This window comes from Sus scrofa, chromosome 6 (assembly GCF_054392235.1).
Source record: "Sus scrofa isolate SSC_HxYL_T2T_F1_AM1 chromosome 6, Sscrofa_HxYL_maternal_Yorkshire_Landrace_v2.0, whole genome shotgun sequence".
NCBI classification, from domain to species: Eukaryota; Metazoa; Chordata; class Mammalia; order Artiodactyla; family Suidae; genus Sus; species Sus scrofa.
Genome location: NC_139388.1, coordinates 51,126,474 through 51,143,209, shown reverse-complemented (window position 1 = coordinate 51,143,209; position 16,736 = coordinate 51,126,474). Strand labels below are relative to the sequence as shown.

Genomic DNA, 16,736 nt, shown 5'->3' with positions numbered 1-16,736 from the left:
TTAGGATCCAGGACAGGCAAAGTCCCAGGACAGTGACACAGGGATGAGACTTCTGGGGAGAGGATGCCAAGAATTTAGGGAGACAAGAGAAAAATCTGGAGAGAGCCAAAGTCGTGAAGGGATTCCCAGTCTGGGTGAGGGGAGAGCCAGAGGTGGGTGGGAGGCAGGGATGGGGGGGGGCCGGGGGCGCCTGTGGGAGAGAGAGGGGACAAGGCAGAGGAAGTGGAAAACTGGGGCACGGTGGGGAAGGGACGAGCGCACACGCTGGCGTGTGTGAGTTGTGGGGTGTTGGAAGTTGGTGTGTGTCACAGGCGCCAGGAGAGGATGTGAGAACAGCTTGTTCCGCTGTTGCCGTGCTGGTGGGGGGAGTGCAGCCGGGGTTGAGGATGGGGCCTCTAGGAGGGCGGAGACAGAGTGTCTGGAAGGCTCTAGAAATTTTAGGAGATGTGGAAATGGCTGGCTCACCTCTTCTGGAAACAGATATATACCCGATTTGGAGAAAGCGGGTGGTGGGTGGTGGGAGGGTCTGTGTCAGAGAAGCATTAAGTGTGAGCTCAGAAATGGTGTGGTCAGTCACGGGGAAACGGACAGGTGAGCCTGAAAGCCCCAGGCTCGGGGCCAGCCCTGTGAAGAGGCTGGGCTGCTTCTCAGATGCAGGCGGAGCTGGACCTAGACTTCCCACAAGAGGCTAGACCTTGGGATGCTAACATGGAATTTCGAGATCTGGAAAATAAGTCTGACTCGGAACCCGGGGTCAAAAGGCAGGTGTTTTGCCAGGGCAGCTGCAGAGCTGGGGCTGGGAGTTGACGACCCCTCCCCAGCCAGGAGAGCCCTAGAGGCAGGCCTGGCCCAGGGCTGAGGTCAGTATCTTTCTAGGACACCTTCACCTCTCCAAGTCCCCACCAGGACGCAGGAGCTGCTTTCCCCTACAAACCACCAAGTCGACGACGGGTGGAGGGAGGCCTACTCTCACCCAGAGGGTGTGTGTGTGTGTGTGTGTGTGTGCGCGCGTGCGCGCGCTCGCTTAGGTGTGCATGCAAAATAAGCCACCGCTGGGGAGGGTGTGGCTTGGGGCGATAGCCCAGCCAAGGAAGCAGGGGTCCCTCGGTTCTGACTCTTGCTGCGGAGGACAGTCACCAAGCTCGAAATAACAGTTTTTTGGTTTTTTTTTTTTTTTTTTCCCTGTACAATCTCCAGATTTAGAAGGGTTGGCCATTAATTCTAAAAGCAACACAACTCCATGGGCTGCACTTCAGGCCTCTGAGGTAGAATCTTTTTTTATGGCCACACCCAAGGCATGTGGAAGTTCCCGGACCAGGGACTGAATCCAAGCTGTAGCTGCGACCTTCGCCATCCGGGCAACGCTGGATCCTTTAACCACTGCACTGGGCCAGGGATTGAACCTGTGCCTCTGCAGCAACCTGAGCCGCTGCAATCCGAATTTTTTTTTTCTTCTTTTTAGGGCCGCACCCACGGCATACGGAGGTTCGCAGGCTGTACGTGTGTGTTGGGGGTGACTTGGGACAAGGGGGACAGGAGGAGAGGGCTGACACTGGACACGCCTTCTTGTCAGGGACTCCAGGCAGCTGCTCAGCTAGTGAACACACAAACCACTTCTATGAAACATTTATTTCCTTTGAAACCTTCAGAAACATGCCAGAAAATCTCAAGACAGGGATGGGTGGGGTGGGTGGGTGGGGGGAGACAATAAGGAATAAAAAAATCCAAAGGAAACAAATCAACATGTGAAAGAAAAAAAACCCCTGCTCTGTCATTAACCATGAGATAGAACACCCAACTCAAATTAAATAGATTTGCTTTGCAGAAATCCTTAAAAAATAACAGAAAACAAAACCAAAAAAATCATAATTTACACTCGTCAACGTACATGATTAGGTCCCCAAAATGATTTGAATGATCTGAAGATATGAGGAGACAACTTAAAAAGGGGGGGGGAATGAAGGAGGGGCAGGCAGGGGTTCGGGGCTGAGGAAGGGGGGTGGGGGCGTGGTCCTGGAGAACCCTTCTAAAGAGGGATCCGGAGAGGGGCGGAGACATCACAGTAGTTGGCCAGGGCTGAGGACTCGGCAGGGCCCCCTGCAGCCCCCATCTCACACCACAGGTGAGGGAGAGCAGAAGGCAGAGCCGAGGGCCCTTCTCCGGGATCGCAGGGCTGCCGAGGGGCCGGAGGTTGGTCGCAGGGAGGAGGCAGGCAGGTGTCCGTTCCTCTGGTTCCCCAGATGCCTTCGTCCTGTGGGCTCCCCAGAGCCTCCTTCCCTGAGGCTTCTGGCCCCAGAGAGAAGGTGGTGGCGGGGGTCTCTGGACAGGGCTGGGCCGCCGGTGCTGGCCCCCGCTGGAGTGTGCTGCTCTGAGCTAGGCCTCCTGCCCGCTCCCCCTGCCTCTGACCCTCTGAGTTCCCCCTGCTGAGCCTGGCCCACGAGGGACACGCCTGGATCCTCAGCTTGAGGTTGGGGGAATCCACAGATTGTGGCCATACAGACTTGTTCTGGCGCAACTCTACATGAAAAAATAAATATATATATATATATTTTTTGTTTGTTTGTTTTTAAAGGAAAAAAAGAAACTCTTGTTTCCTGGGTGAACAGCGTAGTACCACACCGGCTTGGCTGCCTGGCAAGCTGCCCCTTATTGCCTGTAGAGACCCGGCGTCTTGTGGGGGTTCCCCGGGGAGCACAGTGAGGGTGTCCGATGTCGCCGCTGCCGTGGGGCCTGGAGGATGGGCCGAGGGACTTGCAAAGGGAGAGCGGAAGTGGAGAAGAGATGAAGGCTGTTTCTCTCGGGCCCTGACCCGAGGGTCCCGTGGAGCCCCTCTTGGTGCCTGGAAGAGGCCAGGGCTTGGGGAACTGGGTGGGCTGCAGCGGCTCTGTCGCTGGGCCTGGTCGGTTCAGTAGCTCGAAGGTGGAGGGGCCCAGGCGTTGTGGCCTCTGGAGGTCAAAGGACTGATAAAAAAAAAGGCTGTAGAAATGGTCCCAAGTGTGCAAATAGCTTCCCCCTCAAAAAAACTGAGTCTGGATGCTGGGGTTTCCTCTCTCTGTCCTGGGACACCCCGCCCCCGCCCCCCCAAGAGAACAATTGAAACTCTAAGAAAGTGCTTCTGGTTGCTTTTTGGGAGGGAACTATGTCCATGCTTTTGGAGCCAGCGCACCAGGCCCGAAAGCCTGGGGCCGCTGCCACGCTGGCCCGACCGCTCACTGATTTTTCATGCAGGGGTCTCGGCCCCACAAACCCAGACGCTGTCAGCCGTGGTGGGGAAAGCTGGTTTGTGACGTCCAGGAGCTGTGGGGCCTGGAGTCGCGCTCCTGCCCTCCACTCTGTTCCTGCAGCTTCCGACGGCCGGCTCCTGGGAAGAGGCCGCCTGGGGATGGGAGGACAGGCCCCGGGCAGAGTGGGCCTGGCCCAGCCCCCAGGGCCCACAGACGGGCAGCTCAGTGGGAGGCTGCAGACAGGTCGCCCTCTCTGGGGCTCCAGGGCTGCGGGCAGACCCTGGCTCCCAGCCCCAGCCCCGGGGAGGCCTCTCTCAGGTGCAGCCGCCACCCCGGGGTGTCCGTGTCCACCGGGGGGCGCTGGGGCCCGGGCTGGCGGGTCCGCCGGAGGCCGGGCTGAGGGAGAGGAGCGCAGGAGCCCTCGGCCTGCCCAGGCGGAGGGCCGGGGGTGGCGGCCTCGCCCCCTCAGAGTTCCTTCTTTTCCCTGCAGAAGATCTCGGCGAACTTGCGCAGCTGCTCGCTGGCGGCCTGTGACTCCTCCTGCAACCGCTGGTTGTTCTGCCGCAGGCTGGCCACCTCGGACTGCAGCACCGCCTTGTCCTGCTTCTCCTGCGGGGCAGGGGCTGGGCGTCAGCGGGGCGCACGGCAAGTGGCTCCCAGGGCCCCGGGAGCCCTGCTCGGCTGTGCTTCAGAGCCTGGCTGCCAGGGTTCAAGTCCCAGCTCTCCTTCTCGACAACTGAGTGACACGGGCCAGTCACTTCACCTCCCTGGGCTCCGTTGCCTCGGCTTTTAAAGGGGGTGTTAAGAAGGTTCCCTGAGGCCCCGTGCGCTGAGCGCAGAACACAGCCTGATGTGGAGGGACACCGTCACCAACATCGCCGTAATTACGGTCACCCTGCTTGTCCTCACAGCCACCCAAGGGTGGGGGACTGGGAGGTGGACGCAGTGCTGCCTATGTGGGCTTTGCTGCCTCTCCTGAGACGCCTTTGGGGGACAAGGCAGCGTTAGGTGGGATTTGAACCTGGGCCCCTATAATTCCTGTGCTCAAGACTTCCAAGTAACACTCTGCTACCTTTTTTTTTTTTTTTGTCTTTTCCCCTCTTCTAGGGCCGCTTCCCACGGCATTTGGAGGTTCCCAGGCTAGGGGTCGAATTGGAGCTGCAGCCACCGGCCCATGCCAGAGCCACAGCAACGCGGGATCCGAGCCACGTCTGCAACCTACACCACAGCTCACGGCAACGCCAGATCCTTAACCCACTGAACAAGGCCAGGGATCGAACCCACAACCTCACGGTTCCTAGTCCGATTCGTTAACCACTGCGCCAAGACGGGAACTCCACACTCTGCTACCTTTTGACCTTTCACCCACCCACAAGTATACAAAACAGCAAACGAGAGTCTCTTCCACACCCTGGAGATAAGTCCAAGGAACAATCTGGAATGCCGGCTAGATAACCCTCTGGCCCACGTTAACATATTTTAGGGATGACGATGTTTTAAGGAAAACAGTTCTGCAGCTTGCATAGTTTTCTACTCAAGTTATTGGACTTTTTTGTTAGTAAATATACAGATTTCTGTTACTGCTTTAATGGGCTGCAGAATATTCCGCCACAGGGCTGTCCTGTCATTTACAGAACCATTCGCCTGTTGACGCTGCACTGGCTCCAATTCTTTATCGCTGGCAGTGCAGCAGTGACCATCCTTGCTCATGGGTCTCTCTGTGTCCGTGCTTAAAATTCTGTTGGACAAGCTCCCACAGTGAAACTGCTGGGTCGACGAGGTACACAATTATGGTCTTGATAAACACTGTCCAAAAAGGCGAGGCCGGTATACTCTCCCTCCAAGACTGTATGTGGGTTTCTCTGTGTGCTTACCAGCCTTTTTGTGTGTGTGTGTGTGGAAGTTCCCAGGCCAGGGATCGAATCCACACCACAGCAGCGACCCCAGCCACTGTGGTGACAGTGCCAAGTTCCTAACTCACTGCACCACAAGAGAACTCCGCTACTGTCACTTTTTACTCTTCACCCACGACTGCATTTAAAGCTGGGCAGCCTCCTTTAGGACAGATGGGGTGGGGTTGGGGGCGGGGACAGGTGTCTCTGGCGGAAAGTTCTCGACTGTGATAGGGAGGCTGTGCCACGTGAGGCGGCTGCCTGGCGGCCTTACCTTCTGGAGGTCCGTGTGCAGCTGTTTCAGCATCACTTCCAGCTGGTACACCTTGCCTGTCAGATCCAGGGGTGGTTCCTCACTGGAAAGACGGGGGACAGGGTCAGGCTCGATGCCCAGAAGCCTTTGGGGAGGGCTCTTCACCCAGAGCCGCGAGGAACTCAGGGGACAGGCCTCTCTTGTCCCTGAGGCTCTGGGGAGTCCTTTCCCTGCCTGGAGTCCCAAGGCGGGTCTGGGAGAAGGCCATGCTCCACCTGGTGAGGGGACATGGTGGATGTGGGATGCGGGCCGTGGGAGCACCATGCCTGGCGTGTCTCCAGCCCTTCTGAGACAGACCACGTGTGTGCTCTTGGGGGAAACTCCTCCCACGTGGCACAGCACAAAGAACTCTCCCCGCCACATCCACTGAGTGCCCAGGAGGTCTGAGAAACACTGTTCCAGCCTAAGGGGCATGCAAGTGGGCAAACGAACATGAGGGCCTGCCTCTGGACTGGGCTAATAACCATACTGACCATGAGGGCAGCCTCCCTGTTACCGAGAGCCCCCGTGCCAGGTGGGGTCTCAGTCTAACAGAGCATCCGGCCCAATGGACAGAGCGGAGAGCCAGGCTGAGGCAGGTTCGCTACACCAGGGGGACCCCAACCCGTGGCTCCTCCTCTGTGCCCAGCCCTGGGCCCTCCTGGCCCCTGCGGAGGAGAGCGGGCAGCCCCTTCCTGCAGAAGGCTCCACTGGGGGGACACACACGCCTGGTGGGTGCTGGGAAGGGGTGTGGGCTGCAGCAGGCAGGGAGGAGGGGTGTCTCGACCCAAGAAGGAGAGGACTCGGCCCTCCCAACTCCCCACCCCTCCCCTCCCTGCACGGTGCTGTCTTGGGGAGCTGCAGGGGCAGGCAGGAGGCAGGCAGGAGAGGTCATCTGCGCAGGGGCCAAAGGAGTCCAGGAGCAGTGTGCCCGGAGGTGCTGCCACCTCCACACCTGCCCTGTTCCCACTCTCACTGCAGCGCCCCGTCTGTCACTGCCTGGTTCTGCTATTCACATATTACGGTGGGGCCGCATTTTCGGTGGAGGGAGGCTGAGTTCTAAAGCCAGTGTGTGAAGCAAAAAACAAGGAGAGTCAAAATCACCCTCGAAAATCACTTGAGCTGTGAATAAAGTACAGGGCACGACTGCTGTATATATAACCCTGCACGGTGAAGTGTGCAGCTGAGTGTGAAATGCACTATTTAAATCCGCGGACATGCAAACACGCCATTTCCATCCTCTCTCCCTCTTTGTAATTCTATTTTCTGCCAAGCCAGTGCAGTCAAATATGCTGCACTAAACGTGAGATGACAAATTGGAGACGTCTGCCTCCCTGTCCTTCCCTCCCCCAGCCCAAGCCTGGGAGGGCAGGGCTTGGGCCTCAGTCCCAGCTGGGTCCCGAGACGCCCAACCTGGGAAGAGGTGACAGGAAAGTATCAGGGGAACAGGTGCGTAATTTCGGAAGAGCAGCAGAGGAGACCCAGGAGCAGACAGGGGGGCGGGAGCCAGGGGCAGATGGGAGGCAGAGAGCGGGGGAGGCTGGGGGCTCTACGGCGTGCTTCTCAAAGATGGCAGTGAAGCAACCCTGAGAGTGTAAGTCACCATCGTCTCCACCTGACCAAGACGGTGGGGCCGACCTTGACTTGGTCCCTGCTGGGCCCCAGCAAGCCTGTTAGGTGAGGGGGTGGCTGCTGCACCAGTACTGCCGGGTGGGGCGGGGGAACCTCACCTCATGGTAGGGGTGGTCCTGGGGGTCGGGGGCCCCCTCTCCAGGCTCAGGTGGCTGTGGACGGGACTGTGTGCAGGCGGGATGTCCGGGCTCAGAGCTGGGTCGTTGAGAGAGAAGAGTGACACAGCTCGTTGCACTGGTGGAGAGAGGGCGCAGGGCGTCAGCGGGGCTCAGGGCCCCTCCTCGCGCTCCCCTCCCCCTGCCAACCTCCAGGACATGCTCAACCATGCTCGCTTGGTTAGATCACACGGGCACTGAGGGTGGATTCTTGTCAAAAAAACCACACTGAATCAGGACACAGACAGCAGTATCCCATCCTGCTTCTGAGCAAGCCTCCGGACCTCACGACCAGTTCATACAGAACCCAAGGGACAGAGAAAGACGTTAGACACAGTGTGGACAAGTAGGCACCCAAATTCGGCAGAAATGACCTGCTTTTGCAATACATGAAATCATGGGGGGTCACGGCCAGAAGTGGTTGGGGCTGATGCTGGGGGGACGTGAGGGGTTCATCACATCCTAGTTTCAAGAATGTCTATGACGTTTCGAAAGCAAAAAGATAAAAGATAAAAGCAGAGCAGAGAAAATCATGCATGCCGAAGAGAGGAACTACGTCGGGGGGGGGGGCGGGGGGGCTGCTGGTTCAAGCAAACATTCCCGGGTCCCACCCCAGACACGTGACGGCCTCTGGAGGAGGAGCCCGAGCGCCTCATTTTCAAGTAGGTTAGGTGATCCTTCTGGCCAGAACAGGTGACAGCCTGGATGCATGCAAAAAGCAGCCAGCCCAGCGAGCCCTACGACAGAGAGACAACGGAATGCGCCGAACAGCCAGGCAGTGGGGCTGTGTGTGCTGGCCCCAGTGTGGAGAGGCACTGCCACCTGGCAAAGGCGGCCCCTTTCTCTCTCTGGGCTCTGAGAACAGCACAGTGAAAACCCCAATGCCCTTCCCCCGGTTCCACCTGCTCCGTGTCCCTGTCCCCCTTCTCTGCAGATGTTATCCCTTAGCCGCTGGGGAGTAAACCGCCAGCATCCCGGGCTTCACCTCTTCGCACTTGGCTACGCATTTCCGAATCACAGGACCATCTGTTCCTGTGTCATCACTGGAACGCCACACTTGGAATCATCACACTTAGGGAATTTAACATTTATACCATATTATGTCTAACGGTCACCTTGAGAGTTCCCCAATTCTTTAAATAACATCCGTGATAGCTGTTATTGTCTATCTTGGATTTAATATGTATTCTCTTAGAAAATACTTTCATGGAGTTCCCGTCGTGGCGCAGTGGTTAACGAATCCGACTAGGAACCATGAGGTTTTGGGTTCGATCCCTGCCCTTGCTCAGTGGGTTAACGATCCGGCGTTGCCATGAGCTGTGGTGTAGGTTGCAGACACCACGGCTCGGATCCTGCGTTGCTGTGGCTCTGGCGTAGGCCGGTAGCTACAGCTCCGATTAGACTCCTAGCCTGGGAACCTCCATATGCCGCGGGAGTGGCCCAAGAAATAGCAACAACAACGACAAAAGACAAAAGATTAAAAAAAAAAAAAAAAGAAAATACTTTCATATAAACAGTTTCAAACAGGCCCCAAAGAAGAGAAAAGAGCATCAGGGGTGCTCATGAACCCAACCTTGGTTTCAACAATTGTCATCGTACTCGGATTCCATCGCCTGCCCTCTCTCGGCTTTTATCCCCCACCCTTTACTTTTTAAAACTGCTTATTGTGGTTTAACTGACGCAAAACCCATCAGGCAGGCCTGGTGAGGAGCGGCCACTCTGGCTGGGTGACTCTGTGGCAGCCGAGCCTCAGTGGCCTTGTCTGTAAGCGGGATCCTGATACATCCCTCAGACTGAGACCAGAGGGACCATGTTTGTGAAGAGGTGACGTGTGGCTCCCAGTAGATGTTCCATAATGTCACTGTGGCTGCAGAGTCACCTCCTTCAGGAAGCCCCCTCCCCCACCGAGCTCATCAGGCCTCTGGAAGGTCAAGTGCATTGGGCCACTACCTGGCAGCAGTTCCCCAGTGGTCCCAGCGCCTAAGGCTGGGGTAGCCCTGAGTCCAGGCTACCTTCACCCTTGGGCCAGGGGAGGTGCAGGACAGGGTGGAAGCAATGAATGGAAGGAAGTGAGGAAGGCGGCTTTCTCCCGGGCCACGTGCCAGATGTGAACTGGCTCAAACATGGAAATCAGGACGTGTACTGGGTGGGTCTGATTTAATAGATCCTGCTCTGTGACAGACCCATGCTGGGCACCCAGTGGTGACTGAAACAGCCCCGGGTCCTGCCTGGAGACACTCTTCATCAGACAGAAGGGGCACAGCCTGTGGCAGCCCAGGGGAGGTGCCTGGTCCAGACTAAGGGATATCAGGGAGGGCTTCCTAGAGGAGGGACAGCAACGCTGTGGCCTAAAACATGAAACACGAGCCAGAAGAATATGTTTGTGTCTGTTAGGGTTTCACAGTGGAGGAAACTGAGGCTCTGATGGGCAAAGCCATGTGCGTGAGGTCACATGGGAAGCAAAGGGCAGAGACTGCCAGCTGTCCTTCATGATGAGTTTTCCTCTTCTAACGGCACACCCGGAATTTCGGCCACACACATGGCCTCAGTCCCCAGCCTTCCCGTCGCAAGGTGTGGTTGTGGCACTCTGACCAATGGGAAGGAGGGTAGGAGGAGCGTGAGGCTTTGGGAAACGTCCAGTCCGCAAAGGGAGGGAATGTGTCCCTCTCTCTCCTGCTGGCTGGAGCTGGACATGACGGCCAGAGCTCCCGGAGCCTGCGAGCACGGCCCCTGGGAATGGCCCAGCAGAGGGGGTAGGAGCTGCGCCCTAAGGAGTTTGCGGAAGTGCTGCATCAGCCCCTGACTGCCCACCCCAGGAATGTTCATCTGCATAAAACTTTAAGTCACTGCTAATTTGGCTTTCCTGCCACTCACAGCCAAAGCACGGCTAAGTTCACTGTGGATTACTACTGCGCGGTGGTAACAGTATCAGGTGCTGTCTGTGGAGGGCTTGTTCTGTTACACGCAGCCTCCCCGCGGCCTCAGGCAGGGGCACAGTCACATCCCTGTTTTGTAGACAAGGTACCTGGGGGGCTCCGAGAGATGAGGACACCTGCCTGGACTGCACAGTGAGCGAGTGGCAGGACACGATGGGGACCCTGCCTCCCGATTCTGGAGGCTGAATGTGTCCCCCTTCAAAGCCCCCAGGCCCTCTGGGGATCCTTCCAGAAGAGAGACGGGAGTGGGACCTGGTGGGGTTGGGTGGAAGGCACCTACCTTCATACGCCTTGGCTGCGTTGACCAGGCTGGACCACTCGAGGCCAGCAGCTGTGTCTGGCAGCGGCATCATGCCTGGGTCCAGGCGCCGCAGCGGCCGGTCCCGCCCATCGGCCAGTGAGAGCTCGGAGGTGGAGATGGTGGCTGTGTGGGGAGAGCGCAGAAGGGAGATGGGTGAGAGCCATGATGTGGGAGAAGCAGAGAAGCGAACACATCATGTTATACTTTATATCTAACTACGTACCACAATCTACTTGAGTAAACACATTATATTTATTAGATGATAAATGCCATGGAAAACATCCAGCAGGGTAACGGGGTGGGAGTGTCAGATATTTACGGGGGTACAATTTTAAACAGGATGCTAGGAGGCCTCACTGAGAAGACGGCCTTTGCACAAAGCTCTGAAGGGGGGAGAGGAGGGGTACACCTGAGGGAGAGCACTCTGGGCGATGAAACAGCCAGTGAAAAATCCCCAAGGTGGGGATGTGCCTGTTGGCATAGGGACACTGAGGTGGCACTGAGGCATGGGGAGGAAGAGTAGTGGGAGGTGAAATCACAGAGGTGAGAGGGCTGGATGGACATCCTGGGGCCCGTGGGCCACAACGAGAACTCTCTTCCCCTGGTGAGGTGGAGCCTTAGGAGGGCTCGGAGCGGGAGGGTGTGACCTGTCGCAGGTGTTCACAGGGTCCCTGTGGCTTTGTTGGAGGGACAGTGGGGGAGGCAGGGATGAGGGTGGCAGTGAGGAGGCGGTCATGATGGGCCAGGAGAAGAGGGTGGATAGGACCAGGTGGGGCTGGAGGGACAAAGGGATGGATCCTGGATCAACTCTGCAGATGGGGCCAGAGCACTTCCTGCGAATGAATGTGGGCTGAGCTGGAGAGAAGGGTCCAGGATGACCTCATGACCTTGGAGCTGGCACTGAGATGGGGAAGGCTGGGGGTCAGATGAGAAGTCAGGCGCGATGTGGGTCTTCAGTGCAGAGGGGGTGTCTGGATGTGGCAGGGTCACTGTGGGGAGACCTGGTGGGTTCAGGTCTGACACCCTGGGCAGAGATCCTCAGGGAGCTGGAAGTGGGGGGCAGCGCAGGTGTCACACGGGCAGCTACATTTGTGGCAGAGTCCCCTGTGCCAGGCTTAGGCCCTGGGCTTCAGCTAGCTGACACCCCACAGCCCCTCAAGGGGAGGGGACAGAGAGTGACAGTGAGGCACAGAGGTCAGGAGTGACTCAGGCAGGAAAGGCGGGGCCTGTGAACCGGGCACCATGTTGGGTGGGATCATCCCATAGGCCCCACCTCGGCTTTCCCAGTAGGGAGGTGCTCTTGTGACCCCGTGTCACTGTCACGGTCAGCCAGGGCTCGAGTGGGAGTTGCCTTGCCTGCCTGTACTCTTGCGGGTGGTGGCTCTGAGATTTAAGAGGCAGGGGCTGAAGCTGGCCCCGCCCTACGCCCAGCCCCCAGGACTTGTGTTTAAACCCTGTTCATAGCCCTCTTTAACCCTGCTCTCTAGTCCAGAGGCACAAACCTGATTTACGACAGATTAAAATGCTCCTGGCGAGAGACCATTAACAAAACTAAATAAACAGCTATGTTTTTTCAGCGCTTACTGTGTATCAGGCATTGAGCTCAGTGTTTTCCACGTATTAACTTGATTATCTGATGAATCCAGTGAGGTGGACACTATTTCTGCTCACATTTTAGCGGCACAGAGTTCAGGACATGGGCTACACCCTCGGGCCATCCAGCTCTCGGGACGCGTGGTGCCAGTGAGCGTGTGCCGAGTGAACGGATGCTCAGGGGAACGAATGAGGGCAGGGAGGACGCCGAGCCCTTGGCCTCCATGCTCCCAGCGTCTCATTGTGCAGCTGGTGGTGGCCGTGGGAGCAGCTGCCACTGCCAAGCAAGCAATCAGCAGGTGCTGCTCTGAGAGGCTCTTTGGCATGGAGGGCCCTTCATCAGTGAAGGCCAGACCCCGGCCGATGGCACCACTTCAGGTCCAACGTGGCCTGGGAAGGGCTCTGGAGCAGGTGTGGGGAGGGGGAGAGGCCCGGGGGCCATGGCCACGCTGAGGCCAGAAGGGACTCTCTCTGGTTCAGGGTGACGGGGAGTGAGAAAGGCAGAGGTGTGAGCATGTGTTCCGTGAGACAGAGGACCCTGGGCTGCGGTCATCACAGTGACCCAGATACCTCCCGGCCCTGTTCTAAAGGAGTCCCCGTCCAACAGGGGTGACTGACCCATTCCCCACAGTGACGGCCTGGAGTGAGTGGGGCTGTGATGGGGAAACAGAAGGCAGAGTGGCAGCAGGGACAGGAGCAGGCCCAAGGGAGGTGTCTGATTCAGGCTGGTTGGGGAGGGAGGACTTCCTGGAGGCAGCAGCATCTGAGTTGAGACTGAAAGGATGAGGCAGAGCTAGTCAGAGGCATTCTGTCTGTCTTTTTTTTTTTTTTTTTTTTTTTTTTTTGTCTTTTTGCCTTTTCTAGGGCCACTCCCACGGCACATGGAGGTTCCCAGGCTAGGGGTCTAATCGAAGCTGTAACCACCGGCCTACACCAAAGCCACAGCAACATGGGATCCAAGCAGTGTCTGCGACCTACACCATAGCTCACGGCAACGCTGGATCTTTAACCCACTGAACAAGGCCAGGGATTGAACCCACAACCTCATGGTTCCTAGTCCGATTCATTAACCACTGAGCCACGATGGGGACTCCCATTCTGTCTGTCTTGTGGGTCTGTGATCCCCATGCACGCCACCTCTGCCCTGGCCCCTCCCTCGTCTTCCCCTCATGACATGTCAGATGCCTACTATGTGCCAGGCCCTGCCTTTGGCACAGTCAGGGCAGTACAGACCAGAGGCGGGGGAAGGAGACACAGAGGGGAGCTTAGGGAAGGAAAGCAACTGCCATGAAACTGCCCCCACAGGGCAGGGGTGCTCTGACGTGCTCTCCACTGCTGCCCAGTACCTAGAGCAGAGCCTGGCCCGGAGCAGGGCTCAAGAAACAGCCGTGGGATGACGGCAATGGGGGACGCAGGTGCTCTGGAGCTTAGGACGGGAGAGGTGAGCCAGCCTGGAGCTAAGGGAACCTCCAGGGAACTGGAGCAATAACTGAGCAAAGCCCTGCAGAAGGAGCAGGAGTTAGTTACCAGGAACAGGGCTAGGGGAAGAGCACGGCTGGCAAAGGGAATAGCCACATGGAACGACCTGAGGAGGGAGAGTGGTGGAACATCAGCCATTCAGGGAGGTGGCCATGACATAGAGGGACTGAGGTGGGGCGGAAGCCCCCTAACAACAGGGCAAGGGGTATGGCCTCAGACACTAGGTAATGGGGGGCCATGGAAGGATTTTAAGGGGGGAGGTAGAACCCCTCAAAAAAGTCCCAGAGTCTCCTCCACCACACCCCCTGCAGTGTCCATGAGGCTCCATCTCGATGACAGGGGCACAGCCCCTCAGTGGGAGCCCCTGGGGTAGACACATCTCTGAAGTCAAGATTTATTGGGATTTGAGAAAGTACGATGGTCTCTACAGAAAGATCAGCTACACCTGCTATTCAACACACCCTCCTCCAGCGACCAAGCAACTGCCCGTTTGCACCAAGTGGGGTAAAGAAGGGCCCTGAAGAGCCTCCTGCCAGTTCAGGCTGGGCACTGTGGCCCAGGGAGCTTGGCCCAAACTCCGACATTACTGTTCAGTTTTAGAGCCTTTGGGTTGCGGATAAGGGATTTCAGCGTGGACTGCAGGCACGGCCAAGCCCAGCCAGTGCGCAGCTTTCGGATGGGGACGGTGTGCAAGCACCACCTTCAGCCAGCATGTGCTGGATTAACAGAGGGATGCGTGGGTCATACCCTCCCTGCCAGAGCTGGCAGACCTGGGCCAGGTCGGGGACACGCATAAATATCCACGAGACAGCCTGCCTGGGACAGGACCTGGGAGCTGGGGTTGCGATCTTTGGGGCCCTCGTGATGAGCCCTCTAGTCCAGAGGCACCTGGAGAGGCTAACGTCCTCTCTCTGGTCTCAGATGGCCCCACGCCTTGGGCGATCCCGACTCCAAGGTGACCCCCAGTACTGGCCAGCAACCGCTTGCTCCGTGGGTGACACCCGGGCTCAACTATCAGGGGCCCTTAAAGCTCCCTGGGCTGACTCCCTGGGATGACTCTGACCACCCCTGCCCCCCGCAGGCCCGGCGCCCAGACTCACGTTTCTTCTCTGGGAAGCCATTGCCGGCAGGGGCGGCGGCGGCGGCAGGGCCGGTGCTGGGGCCGCCGGGCGGGTGGGGGTGCTGGTGCTGGCGGCGGGCGGGCAGCGTGCTGGAGGGGAAGGCGCAGGTGCTGGTGAAGAGCACATCACTGGGCAGGCCCGGCTCCAGGCTGGCAGGGTTGGCGAAGCTGGGCTCCCGACGCCCGCTGCACAGACTCTCGTCCGACAGCGTCCTCTGCAGGCTCTTCTGTGGTGACTGCTGCCAAGACAGGGGTGGCGGTGGGATGCCCGGCGTGGTCATGGGCAGGACCACGGTCACTGTCCTCAGAAGTCCCTTCCCACCCTGGACGTCTGTGGTTCTTACTCACCCGGCATCTATTTCTGCCCCCTTCCTGGTCCACATACCCTGATTTTGCCCCCCAGGGATTCCTCTTCCCCCACTTTTCGCCCACTTTCCCCCCACTTTTCCGGGAGGGCTGAGCCCACCCTCCTGCGCCATGAAGGTCACAGAAGGAGACCCGAGCTGGAGCCCTGAGAGCCAGTCACCGGTGAGGACCACCCGGGACAGAGAGCTGGCGTCCCCCAGGGCTCAGGCTCGTGGGAGAGAACCCTTGGGAGACCTGGCCGCCCAGGTTCCCACAAGGGAGTGCCTGCCTGAGTACGGCCCACCAGGGAAGGCAGGGACCAGGGGCCAGAGAAGTTGCAGAGGTGGCGGGGGCTAAGGATGCCTACTGCCTTGGCCCCCCCACCTGCGGTCACAGGAGCCTGAGTGCTCCTGGGGCACTGCTTCCACCCTGGGCTCAGGACCCAAGAGCCGGTTAAGAGCATTCCTTGCCAGTCACGGGGGTACTGGTGCCCGTGAGGCTGGCTCACACTGCGATGCCGCTCACAGCTTTGGAGCCACAGACACCCAAGCTGGCTGGCAGGTGCCTGGGCGGAGGCCGCTGGCGGGAAGGGGCTGGGCTGAGGGCTGGGGGCTGTGCTTCCGCCTCACTGGCCTTGCCCCGCCCCCACCCGATTGTGTGTGTGTGTGTGTGTGTGTGTGTGTGTGTGTGTGTGTGTGAGAGTGAGTGTGCAGGGGACGGGGGCAGCCTCTACGCACGCCGGCGTCTCTCTCCTGCTCGGGCGGCAGGTTGTCCATGATGATGAGCTTCTTCAGGTCATCCTCGATGGTGGACTTGTAGTTCTTCCGCGGGGAGCGGAGGTCTCGGAGGGAGGCCCTCAGCCTCGGCTGACCAAAGACGTTTTTCGTGTTGCTGTCCACCTGCCTGGAACAAGAGGGTCAGGGTCAGAGCGGTCTCAGAGGGCTCAGGCCTCTCCTCAGAGCTGTCTGGACCTTTTTTTTTTTTCTTCTGAGGGCCACTCCTGTGGCATATGGAGGTTCCCAGGCTAGAGATCGAATTGGAGCTACAGCTGCCGGCCTACACCTCAGCCGCAGCCACAGCAATGCAGGATCTGAGCTGCGTCTGCAACCCACACCACAGCTCAGGGCAACGCCAGATCCTTAGCCCACCGAGTGAGGCCAGGGATCGAACCTGTATCCTCATGGACACTATGTCGGGTTCTTAACCCTCTGAGCCACAACAGGAACTCCAAAGGTGTCCTGACTTAAGAAAGCTGGCCGCCACTGGGTGAGTGACCGCAGCTTGTCTACCTCACCTGGTGAAAGTGGGACAGAGGTTTCTCTGTCCACCCACTCCTCCCACAGGCGTTCCCTGGGAACTTGCCCTGGGCCCTGTGCATCCTTGGCAGGGGTCGGGGGTGACATGCAGCGGTGACCACGGAGCAGACTCCAGTCAGGAAGACTGACGAGGAAGGAACGAACACAGAGAAAAAGCCCACAGTGTGAGGGACAGAGAGGTGTTTGGGAGAAAGATAAAGCCGGGTAAAGGGAAAGGGATCTATGGGGATGGGAGATGGCTTTTCTGAGGGGAGGACATCTCTGCAGAAACTTGGAAGGAGGCAGGAGTCCAGCCACCAGGCAGAGGGAACAGCTAGTGCTGGGCTGTGAGGTGGGAACAAGCCTGGTGAGTTTACGGGAGGGGGGGGTAGGGCAGGGCGTAGAAGGTAAGGCCTGGGGTGGGGCTGTAAGGTGTCTGCACTTCCTCTGAGCCTCAGAGGGGATCTGGGTT

At 58.3% G+C, this 16,736-nt stretch overlaps 2 protein-coding genes across 10 annotated transcripts in view; both read right to left on the bottom strand.

Moving 5' to 3' along the window:
* The window catches only part of NFKBIB (NFKB inhibitor beta), a 1,076,695-nt gene that overhangs the window by 570,590 nt on the left and 489,369 nt on the right, over positions 1 to 16,736 (bottom strand). The gene's annotated exons all lie outside the window — the stretch shown is intronic.
* The window catches only part of SIPA1L3 (signal induced proliferation associated 1 like 3), a 231,434-nt gene continuing 216,312 nt past the window's right edge, over positions 1,615 to 16,736 (bottom strand). For 5 of the 9 annotated variants that reach the window (XM_084960460.1, XM_084960459.1, XM_084960462.1 and 2 more), the window contains 6 exons: positions 15,707 to 15,872; positions 14,605 to 14,863; positions 10,412 to 10,555; positions 7,139 to 7,274; positions 5,391 to 5,472; positions 1,615 to 3,833 (listed from right to left, as the gene is read on the bottom strand). In XM_084960460.1, coding sequence (XP_084816586.1) covers positions 3,690 to 3,833; positions 5,391 to 5,472; positions 7,139 to 7,274; positions 10,412 to 10,555; positions 14,605 to 14,863; positions 15,707 to 15,872 — 931 coding nt within the window. In that variant the 3' untranslated portion in view covers positions 1,615 to 3,689. The remainder of the gene's footprint in view (positions 3,834 to 5,390; positions 5,473 to 7,138; positions 7,275 to 10,411; positions 10,556 to 14,604; positions 14,864 to 15,706; positions 15,873 to 16,736) is intronic. The other 4 variants (XM_084960464.1, XM_084960463.1, XM_084960465.1 and 1 more) reach the window with 3 other exon arrangements.